The 12,235-nt window shown below is 41.1% G+C and overlaps 1 protein-coding gene across 1 annotated transcript in view; it reads right to left on the bottom strand.

Moving 5' to 3' along the window:
- The window catches only part of LOC100345278 (steroid transmembrane transporter SLC22A24-like), a 41,568-nt gene extending 31,182 nt beyond the window's left edge, over positions 1-10,386 (bottom strand). The window contains 4 exon segments of the mRNA XM_070069363.1: positions 4,902-5,055; positions 5,149-5,294; positions 7,789-7,892; positions 9,890-10,386. Of these exon segments, the coding sequence (XP_069925464.1) occupies positions 4,902-5,055; positions 5,149-5,294; positions 7,789-7,892; positions 9,890-10,291 (806 nt within the window). The 5' untranslated portion in view covers positions 10,292-10,386.
- Positions 10,387-12,235: the final 1,849 nt, after the last annotated feature.

Below are 12,235 nucleotides of genomic sequence, written 5' to 3'. Positions count from 1 at the left end.
AGGTCTTTATTTCTCCTTCATTCACAAATGAGAGCTTTGCAGGATATAATATTCTGGGCTGGCAGTTTTCTTCTCTTAGTACCTGGGCTATATCTTGCCTTTCCCTCCGAGCCTGTAGGATTTCTGATGAGAAGTCAGCTGTGAGTCTAATTGGGGATCCTCTGAGAGTAATCTGATGTTTCTCTCTTGCACATTTGAGAATCTTTTCTTTGTGTTTCACTGTGGTGAGTTTGATTACAACGTGTCATGGTGAGGATCTCTTTTGGTCATGTTTATTGGGGCTTCTATGAGCTTCCTGTACTAAGATGTCTCTGTCCTCCAAACCTCAGAAGTTTTCTGCTAGTATCTCACTAAAAAGGCCTTTTATTCCTTTCTCTCTCTCCATGCCTTCAGGAACTCCTAGAACCCGAATGTTGGGTTTTTTAATAGTATCCTGTAGAATCCCAACAATATTTTTTAGGTTTCTAATTTCCTCTTCTTTTCTTTGGTTTGACTGTATACTTTCCTGTTCTCTGTCTTCTAAGTCTGATATTCTCTCTTCTGTTTCACTGATTCTGTTTTTAATGCTCTAAATGTATTTTTCATTTGATTTATTGAATTCTTCATTTATTTATGATTTCTCTTCACTATCACAATTTCATGTTCTACTAGATTCTTCATTTCATTTTGATTCCTCCTTAAGATTTCATTTTCACGAGACAGATTTTCTGTCCTGTCCAGTTTGGATTTCTGTAGTTCATGAATTTTTTTTTGAAAACTTCTAAATGTTCTTATCTTAAATTTTTTGAAATTTGTATCTTGCATTTCTTCTATCTCATCATCTTCATAATCTTGAATTGGAGTGTCATGTTCATTTGTGGGTGTCGTAATGTCTTCCTTGTTCCTTTTTCCTCTGTTTCTGTGTTTGTTGCTTGGGATTGTGCAGATATTCTTTGTTTTCCTCTTTTTTTTTTGTTCCTTGCTGTGGTCTTTTCTCATTGTACTATGGCTCTAGATTACGTGGGCTGTCTGCTTCTGGTGGCTCTCCAGAGGCTTGGGCTGGGTGTGCCCAGAGAGCTCTGTTCAATTCTTCAGGGTTAAGGGTGTGCCAAAGATGACACACCTAGGTTTGGTATGGTAAATTCTCTCTCTCTCTCTCTCTTCAGAATGGAAGTAATTCTACACAGCTTCAAGGAGCTATTCTCCTTGAAGCCAATCAGTGTCTGAGTGCTGGCCCATCTCAGGCACTTTGTGAGTTCTCTCACACACCCTCAGTTTTTTTTTTTTTTCCACAGTCTCAGTTCAGAAGCTCCACACATTCACTAGGCCTTAACCTCTTGTTATTTCTCCCCACCAGACTCAGGTTTTTCTGCTTGGCTGAGGGTGGGTGCAGCCCTGGGGTGGTGTAGCTTTTATGTATGTCCAAAATGGCGCCTGCTCTTTGCCTTGCTAGCCTTTGTAAGGTAAGTGGATAGAGAGAACCATGTCTGTACTGGTCCCTTTTATTTTTTCTTCTATCCTCTAGTTAGCGTGGTGAACTTTTTCCCACGGAGCTTCAAGCATCATTCTCTCTACACTCTTCCTGCCACTTTCCCGCCAGTGTCTCGGGCTACTGAGGTTTCGCCTCACCTCCCTTTCTAGCGCTAGTGCGTATACTTGGCGGCTATGGTCCCAAGCCATGCCCTCCAAATATTTTTTGGTCCACATGACTTAAATAAATCTCTGATAGATTATTTTAAATTTGTAGATAAAAAGATACTAAAGATGTTTTCAGTCATTGGCATATTTTGTGTTTTCGTTTGCTGGTCAATCAAAAGTTAGACTTAGGTTTGTTTGATATTTAAAATCATAAAGTTATACGATTGACTTAAGAACAAATATTATGGCAAACATTTAATGCAATTGATGCTTTGAGGATTGTTCTTTGGAAAGAGTGATAAATAAGTTTGTCAAATATTTTAGTTTCTCAAGCAACCTAAGTATAACTGGTAAGGGTTGGTGTTATGGTGTAGCAGGTAAAAGCTGCTGCCCGCAGTGCCAATGTCCCGGCTTCTCTACTTCTGATCCAGCTCTCTGCTATGGCCTGGGAAAGCAGGAGAAGATGTCTCAAGTCCCTGGGCTCCTGCACCCACGTGGGAGATGCAGAAGGAGCTCCTGACTTTGGATCGGCACAGCTCCGGCCGTTGTGGCCATCTGGAGAGTGAACCAGCAGATGGAAGACCTCTCCCTCTCTCTCTCTGCCTCTGCCTCTCTGTAACTCTGCCTTTCAAATAAATAAACAAATCTTTAAAAGTAAACTGGTAAATGTTTCCAAATACAAGTGTTATTGGCTTCAAAGATCTATCAAGTACATTGGAACTTTAAGTAAAAATGTTTTCATAAGTTGTTGATTTATTAAAATTCAAAATTTCTTTCTGTGAGTCTTCACTAGAAATAGTTACTGAGGGTAAGAAATCATTGTCAATCAATATATGGGAATTAGAAATTAAAAAGCAAGGCCAGCATTATGTAGCAGAGGGTTAGCTGCTGCCTGCAATGATGACTTCCCACATCAGAGAACCAGTTCCAGGCCTGAGGACTAAACTTCAGATCCACCTCCCTGGTAATGTGTGTGGGAAAGCAGCAGAAGATAGACCAAGTGCTTGGTTCCCTGATATCCACATAGGAGACCTGGATGGAATTCCTGGCTCCTGGCTTCTGCCTGGACAAGGGCAAACTATTGCAGCCATTTGTGGAATGAACCAAGGAATGGAAAATCTCTCTCTCATATCCTAGAATTCAAATTAACATAAGTAGGATTTCATCCCCTAAGTTAAAAAGAAAAATACATACAGTGTGGCAAGTTGCCAGCTTGTGAATCCCCATCTTATCAATTTGAGGTAGGAAGATATCAGCATGCACCCAGCACTCACAATTTTCACTGAAGGGATTGCCACAGTCAACCTCTGACTCCTAGTTCAGGCTGGAGAGCTGACTGTGGTGTGAGCAGCTGCCAGGGTTGGAGTAGGGTAGCTGCTTTGCTGTCCTTTCTGCCCCTCCTGAACCTGCACTAAGTGCCAATGCAACAGGGCAAAGCCACACAGCACACGTCTATTCTGCTCCTACCAACACTGTAATCAGGGTCAGGGCAATGCGTACAGCAAAGGACAGATCCCCTGCACCCTGCAACTGGGGGAGTCAGCCCCAGAGCTATGCTCATGCACTCTGTGAGCCGTGGCTGCTGGCCGGGGTATCAGTAAGCCAAGGATGGAGAACTGGTGGTTTGGCAGCTCCTTGGCTCTGAAAGAAGGTAGACAGTGCTGCCTGATGGCTCTGCAGGGGCATCCGTGGGCTTTGCATTCAGGCAACCTGCTTGGTTACTACCTGGGACTCTCAGAATGAAGGTGTGATAACTCAGCTGGTTTTTGGACTGGATGTGATGAACTTCTGGGGGCAGTTGTTGGCTGTTTTAAGGACCCTGAATGGATGGACACTCAAGAAGGCACTGTGCATGAAAGGCCAGAGTGGAGGAAGGCATCACATGAGCTGGGCTATTTCTCTGGGGCACTGTAGCCATGTATACACCTAGAAGCTCCTCCAAAAGTCCTCAGGGCCTGTGAGGGCTCCAGACATCTCCAGCGGCAAATGCTTCAGATTTCTGTGGCATGAGTAGGAGTCCTGCTGATCATTTTCCTGTCAGTGTCCCTTCTGCTATAGCGTTTCCTGAGTGTTGGGATTCTGAATGCTGTGGGCTTAGTTTCCCTTTTTATAAGTCCCTGTGTATCTCCATGCTTGCAACATCACTGTCACTTCCCTTCTCCTCTCCAGAAGTCTGCCTCAGACACTCCAGTGAACTAGCTGGGTTTTTTCCATCATGGGCAAGTCAAAGTCACCTCAAATAGTCTTTGCAATGAGTTTTTAGGTAAATCACCAGACAGGTCAAAGAGCGACATATTATTGTGAAAGAGGCTATGACATAGATCAAACCCTGTTCCTCTGCTAATACCAAGAATATATATACGATTATTATATTTTTTGACAGGTAGAGTGGTTAGTGAGAGAGAGACAGGGAGAAAGGTCTTCCTTTTGCCGTTGGTTCACCCCCCAATGGCCGGCGCGGCCGGCGCGCTAAAGCCGGCGCACAGCGCTGATCCAATGGCAGGAGCCAGATACTTATCCTGGTCTCTCATGGGGTGCAGGGCCCAAGCACTTGGGCCATCCTCCACTGCACTCCCTGGCCACAGCAGAGAGCTGGCCTGGAAGAGAGGCAACCGGGACAGAATCCGGCGCCCCGACCGGGACTAGAACCCGGTGTGCTGGCGCCACTAGGCGGAGGATTAGCCTAGTGAGCTGTGGTGCCAGCCAAGATTTTTTCCTGAATGATTCACTGAATCACTGCCGACCTGAAATGGTGATTCTTACTATTTTTTTTTTTTTTAGTTTCTTTGTTTGTATTAAGGGCCCAATTTTTGTAGATCTTTTTCTTTAATTTTCCTAGAAGTTGCCTCCATGCCAATTCTTAATGCTGGAGAAAGCATGCTCTTCTTATGTCAAACACTTACAGAGAGAAACTCATTGTCTTTAGTGTAATATCACTTGCATGGACAAGAGACATCATGCAATCTCCATGACAGAGTGCCTCCCAAAGTTACATAAATAATGTCTTTGCCTCATGACTCCGTACATATTGTTTTCTATTAAAATGATTTCATAATAATTCTCTACTCTACCGCAATTATGCCTACCAAGTCCCAGGCTACATGGTGAGCTCTCATTCTCTTGCCTCCTTTGCATTCAAGTAGTTCACTGGTTATGAATAGAGACCATGGCTCAGTGTCAGGCCAGCACCAAACATGTTATGTCAAGGTTTTCCTGTGTGTTCCCACAATAGCCCCCACCCCCACCCCCACCCCCACGGTTGTACATACCTGGAGAGCAAGGACAGGACAAACAAGGGTAGAGACACAGTCAGATGCAGTGTGTGTCAGTCTCGAATGGCAAAAGCTAATCCTCCCAAGAGTATCTGCCCAACGCCATAGGCACATAACATCAGTGTCACTCCTATATGTTGTGACTTGGGAACTGTCCACTCTGATACTGAAAAATATATACACAATTATTTCAGTCAAAGGGCAATTTCAAGTGAATTCAAGGCATAGATACAATGAAAGTCTTAAATTGTTAACTTACCAAGAATGAAAGAGTTTGACAAAACAATTATGATAGAAAATCCAGCTAAAAAGCGTAGAATGCAGAAGATGAGGAAGGTGGGAGCAAAGGTGTCCATAATGGCCGTCTGGAGGAGACACCATGTGTAAACCCCCTTCCTTCCATACCTAAGAAATAAGATTATTTAGGAATAAACATAATGTGTGTAAAACTTAACACAAGATGATACATCTTCAAAGTCAGGATAAATGTTTCTCATTTGCAACACTGCTTTGGAGGCTAGTGGAATAATTATATTTGTCAACAGCAGAAATCACAGATGTAATCCTCCTAGTCCATATTAGACCATTATCAACTCTCTGTCAGTCAACAATCACCAGGAAGACTTTTTCCATATGAAGCCATATGTAAGACAGTGAATTATGAGAAGTTATCCCAAAAGTTTGTTAAACAAATGTATGCATTGAATATAGTGAGTATTTGCCTTGTGTTTAGACCAGTGATGAATGAAATCAAGAGATTTGTACTTTGTCTCTGAACTATCAACACAAAGCCTTTTATAAAATAAGGTACCCATTTAACCATTCCCTAGTCAAATAGAACATTGTTCTAGAAATGAATCCCAATTTGCACATTCTGTTAGCCCCTACTCCCAATAGAATATATAATTTGAAACTTCAGATACCATATATTAATATGTTTGGTTTCTATTTTAAAAATAGGAATAATATAACATGTGATCCTGTTATATATATTGTTTCCTGTATATTGATGCCTGTGATGATAGCTTGTTTTTCTAAATGTACATGAGAGACAGGCATTATGGTGCAATGATTAAGCTGTCAGCTGGGATGCCTGCCCTCCAAGTAGGACTGCTACTTTGAGTCCCAGGCATTCTGTTTCTCATGCAGCTTTCTGATAATGCATCTTGGAGGGCAGCCAATGATAGCTCTAGTTCTTGGGTGACTGCTGCACATACGGGAGACCCAGAAAGATTTCTGGGCTCCTGACTTCACCCTGGTACAACCTTGGCTGTTTTGGGTATTTGGGTATGAATCAACAGTGGAAGATCTCTCTCACTTGGTAACAACCTTTTAGTAATGAAAACAAACACACTTAACAAATAAACTCAGATGAATATGTCATATTTTAAAATTATCACTGCTTAAAATTGTAACATAAAATACGTTTGAAGAGAAGTTATTCAGATATTATCTAAATCATTTCATGCATCTGGTCACCCACTCATTCTACAATTTCAATCGTATTACTGAGTTTGGAGTTTGAAAACTAGGGGTGGAGATCTCAGATGGTTAAACAGGGAAATACATGCTGACTTTGACCACAGGAAGATACCAGAAGAATAGGGGAGGGACCATATTCCAGGGTAGAGTTGGAGAAAAGTTTGTAGTGGAAAGTCAACAGAATAAGGGAATAGACAGAATGGAAAGCAAGGGGCAAGTTAAGTCTATACATGTAATATGTAACTGTGTAAGCTCAAAGTCATAGGTTTTAACTAAGACAAGTGAATGGCAATGAGCGTCTGTAGTTCACTGGATGTTCTAGTAAGAGACACCTTAGTGACAGGCATGGTTGCCTCCTTCAGGAGAAGCTGTTCAAGACACAAAAAAATCTCTAATTTCTTATATCAAACCATGCCACCATAATTTATTTATTTATTTTTTTGACAGGCAGAGTGGACAGTGAGAGAGAGAGAGAGACAGAGAGAAAGATCCTCCATTTTCCGTTGATTCACCCCGCAATGGCCGCCGTGGCTGGCGTGCAGTGGCTGGCGCACTGCGCTGATCCGAAGCCAGGAGCCAGGTGTCTCTTCCTGGTCTCCCATGCGGGTGCAGGGCACAGGGACCTGGGCCATCCTTCACTGCACCTCCGGGCCACAGCAGAGAGCTGGACTGGAAGAGGAGCAACAGGGACAGAATCCGGCCCCCAGACTGGGACTAGGACCCAGTGTGCCGGCGTCGCAGGTGGAGGATTAGCCTATTGAGCCATGGCACTGGCCACAAAATAATTTCTTAAGACTATTTACATTTTATGGTGGCAAAAATTACCTATTGTACCTATTTCACAAGGATCAACTCTCAGGTTATTGCTGTAAGGTTCACCACCATATCTGCTCCATGTTGTTTCAAAACAAGAGATTTTACAACAATGACGACCCACTGTACATGTCCATCTATGCTGCAGACACAAAATGATGCCAGTCTACAAGTGTCCATCATCATTGATCTCACAGGTTCCAGGTGTTTCATATCATTGCCAAGGCCAATAACATTCGTTCACAATTTGGTGGTTTTAACTTGCTCAAATCCTCTACCTCTCTTTTTATTGAACTAACTCCAACTCATAAATTTCATACCCTTCAATATGCTCTGAGATTCACTCATGAAACTTGCTTGAATCTTATTTAGATGTCTCTTTATGTCTCCTGTTATGCACACAATGAATAGATTTGTCATAACAAATTATAATATCCAGGTCATGTAGCAAATATGCTTATTGTTGTAGCTCCCTGAAATCAGACAATTAGGTCAGTATGTAACCCAGCATAAAGGGCCCAGTGTGAGCTTATCAGTCTTCTAAAATACATGAATGTGTGGATCATGTGGTCAACAACCCCAAATAAAGTGAGGTGACACTTACCTGTCTGAGAGATAGTCAAATATCAGACTTCCCAGCAGCGACCCACTCAGGAACAGGGTTTGAACCACTGATTTTTGTGACTGAGATTCACAGACGAGGTCCCACTGGAAGAGGAAGCAGCACAGCAGAGTGTTAGGAGAGCTTCAGCCCTTTGGTGGAGCCTGACCACAAACTCCTCCATATGATACACACGAGCTCCTGCTGTGGGGTTCTGCCTTCTCCAATTTCATCTACAGTCACTTCCCTCTGGTTGCCCACACTCTAGAAATACTGAAACTCATAGCAACCTTTCAAATGCCACTGCCTCTTTTACCTCATACCATTCTGATAATCTGTTACCACGTGTGTACACAACTTTAGTCATTTTTCTCCTAGAGCACCAAATCCATTTACTGTATTATTGTTCAACACATTTGTGAGGTACAAAAATTAAAATCACATAAAATGTAATTTTAAGAATCTTAAGTTACCAAAATTTAAAAAATAGGAGAATCCAGGTTTTTTTCCTTCATCATGTGATCAACATGTTACTTCACAGTTTATGCTTAATTATTATAAAATATTTGGTTTTTCTTTCAAAGCTTTTCATTTATATTCTTTAAAATTAAGAAACCTAAAATGTTAGCTATGTGAAGAGTTCCCATACAACCCATTCAGAGCTTCCAGTAATTTTAACATCATACATATTTGCCTCTATCCATAAGCCGCTCTCAAATTTTTCTGTAGTTTTTAAAATCCAAGGTTCCTCTGAGCCTTCAATCTCACAAAGCTTATAGTAATTAACAACTATGCTTATATTGAGGTTTATTTTATCTCCCATATATGAGGAAGAAAATGTAACATTCGTCTTCCTGTGTCTAACTTATTTCAATTAACATGATGTCTTTCAGTTCTATCTAGTTTGATGCAAATGACAGGATTTCATTCTTTTTAAATAATTGAGTAGAATCAATTATGTATAAATTGTATTTCCTTTGGAAAATATTAATTTAGTAGATATTTGAAAGTCAGAGTTACAGAGAGTTAGAGAAAGACACACACGGAGAGAAAGAACTCCCGTCCACTGGTTCACTCCACAAATGACTGTAATAGCCAGGGCTGAGATGGGGCAAAAGCCAGGATCTGGAACTCCATCTCAGGGGCCTAAGCACCTGGCACAAGTTCTTTTGTTTTCCCAGGAGCACTAGCGAGAAGTGGAGCAGTTTGGCATCAACTCAGTGCTTACATTGGATGCCAGCTTTGCAGGTAGCATATTAACCCACTCAACTACAATGTGGGCACCCATATTTTCTTTATTGATTCATGTGATGATGGAAACCTGGTTGATATCAAATCCTGGCTACTGTAAAGAGCAATGACCGTGGTAGAACAGAGATGACTTATTGAAATAATTATTTCATATCTTTTGGATATATACCCAGTGGTGTTTGCTAGGTCATGTGGCAGTTCTCTTTCTAGTTTTGAGGAAGTCTTATACTGTTGTCCATAATGATTGTACTAATTTACATTCCAGCAATAGTGTGTAAGAGTTCCCTTTGTTCCACATTCAGGGCAGCTATGGTTACTTTTTGTCTTTTTGATAATATCCATTCTTATTGGAGTAGGTGATATCTCATTGTGGTTTCGATTTTATTTTCATATCTGTAAGAACTAGTAATATTGAGCATTTTTCCCACATATCTGTTGGCCATTTGTATTGGACACTCATCAAATCAGCTAAAGAGCCCCAACAGGAATGATGCCTGGATCCTGTGTATATAGGTTGTGATTTACTTGCACTGTGCATCAGTTTTGCAATCAATACTGAGAAGCACTGACCTAGCATAACATTTTGCGAGTAGCATTTCAATTACTTTTATCCTCTCTATATAAAATGATATAGTAGTAGGTTGAGGTATAGTTTGTTCAATTCATTAACCTCCATAGTAGCACCCTTGATATTGTGGTACAGATAAGCAATTGCTAATTGCTGAAGGAATGAAGACTTTCTTCATTTGACAAAATAAGTTGGTAGAGAATTCTCAGTCCATTCTTTGTGTTAACTCCAAACACCTTCAGTTCACATCACTTCTCTATAAAGAGGTTAACTGAGGACTCTTACCTTAGTCACAATGGTGGAGGAGAAGGAGCTCTGATCGTACACCCAGCCATCCACACAGGGCTCTGTGTCTGACTCACTTACATTGGGGAAGGTCCTGTTCAGATGAAGGAGCTGCCACTGGGGATGGGTGAAGCGACAGCACTTCTCTGGCCTCAGGTTTGAGTCCAGCGGGATGGAGACTCTCAGGAGGGCGTCTTGGCTGAGGATGTCAGAGTCATTGCCAGAGGTGGTGTGGTTGTCCAGGAGGGGGACCCAGCAGCGATGCCCAGGGATGGCTGCAGTGAAGTTCTCCAACAGAGCTTGAGGGTATGTTATCATACTGGTGACAAATAAGAAGGCAATCTGAAGGATCTGAAATCTCCCCAGACTTCCAGCTTGATCCAGGAGCACATCGAAGCCCATTGAGGCTGAGCAGGTTGTCTCCAAGGTGAAGCACAGTGACTATGGAGATAGGTTCAGAGGAAGAGAATGCTTCCTTTCACCACGTCCTCTAGTGCTGTGTTGATCTTGGCCCCACTTTCTCAATAGGCCCAGTCTCAGCACTGCAGAAGAGCAGAGCAGGAGTTTCCTCAGTTCTTTGATTTTAGGTAGCCAACAGGTTGAAAAATGTCACAGTTGTAATTATTTGGCCAAGAGACCTTCAGTTATTGATGCCTGACCCTGCTAAAACACTTCTCCATGAATGATCCTGACCCCTGAACTTCGTGAGAGTGGAGCAGACATTCAGCTGGATGGAATCTCCATATGACATAAAGTATACATGATCAATGTCTGTACTTATTTTCAGAGAAGGGTTGTTGGGACTCACAACTGAAGTGCCTGATGGTGTGTCTCTCAAGCATCAGGGCAGGGCTTTTTCTTGGTTGAAATGGATTCTGACTCAAGGTTAATGAAAAGACTCTTAGTTAAAAGAAAGCAAAGTGGAATGTTGACTGGAAATGTGAACTGCTGGTAATTGAAATTCTGCTTTAGTTAAATCATACCAGTGACAGTGAGTCTAAGATTTTTGCTAAAAAGGATAAAATAGTAATTGTTCCTTGATTGTCAGGACAAGGAATGATCAAGCCATTGTTTTGTTTTTTAATAGAAAGCTTTTATACATTAATTATAAATTTTGAAAATACAATTTTTGATTAGAAGTTGCTCACCTCATACCTGCCCTCCCACCCACAAATTTGCTTAGAGATTTCATCATGAAAATGTGCTATATTATCAAATGCTTTCTCTGCGTTTATTGAGATAATCCTATGGTTTTTGTTCTGCAATTTGTTAATGTGGTGTATCACATTGATTGATTTGCGAACATTGAACCATCCCTGCATACCAGGGACAAATCCCAGTTGGTCTGGGTGGATGATCTATCTGATGGGTTGTTGCATTGTATTGGCCAGAATTTTATTGAGGATTTTTGTGTCTATGTTCATCAGGGAGATTGGTCTGTAATTCTCTTTCAATGCCTCATCTTTTTCAGGTTAGGAACTAAGCTGATGCTGACTTTGTAGAAAGAATTTGGGAGGATTCCCTCTTTTTCGATTGTTCTGAATTAGTTTGAGAAGAATGGGAGTTAGTTCTTCTTTAAATGTCTGGTAGAATTCAGCAGTGAATCCATCCGGTCCTGGGTTTTCTTTGTTGGAGGGCCTTTATTACTAATTAAATTTCTGTCTTGGTTATGGGTCTGTTTAGGTTTTCTATGTCCTCATGGTTCAAGTTAGGTAGGTTGTATGTGTCCAGGAATCTATCCATTTCTGCTAAATTTCCCAGTTTCTTGGCATGCACTCTATGTATTAATTTCTGATGCCCCTTTTATTTCTGTATTGTCTGTTACATTCCCTTTTTCATCTCTAATTTTACTGATTTGGGTCTTCTCTCTCCTTTGGTTGGTTGGTTGGGCCAATAGTGTGTCAATATTTTATTTTTTCAAAAAACCAGCCTTCTTTTTTTGCTGATATTCTGTAATTTTTTGGATTCAATTTTGTTGATTTCTTCTCTAATTTTAATTATTTATTTTCTCATATTAGTTTTAGGTTTGGTTTTCTGTAGTTTTTCTAGATCCTTGAGATGCATTGATAGGTTATTCATTTGGTGCCTTTCCAATTTCTTGATGTAGGCACCTATTGCTAAAACCGTTTGTCTTAACACTGCTTTTGCTCTAATCCATAAATTTTGATATGTTGTGTTGTTATCCTTATTTACTTCCAGAAAGTTTTGATTTCTCTTTTGATTTCTTCTATGACCCACTGTTCATTCAGGAGCATGTTGTTCAGTCTCCATGTGTTTGCATATGCTCTAGGGATTACTGAGTTTCTGATTTTCAGCTTCATTCCTTGTGGTCTGAGAAGATGCATG

This window comes from Oryctolagus cuniculus, chromosome 1 (genome assembly GCF_964237555.1).
Source record: "Oryctolagus cuniculus chromosome 1, mOryCun1.1, whole genome shotgun sequence".
Lineage (NCBI taxonomy): Eukaryota > Metazoa > Chordata > Mammalia > Lagomorpha > Leporidae > Oryctolagus > Oryctolagus cuniculus.
Note: the sequence above shows the minus strand (reverse complement) of the source record. Positions and strands in the feature narration are given on the sequence as shown.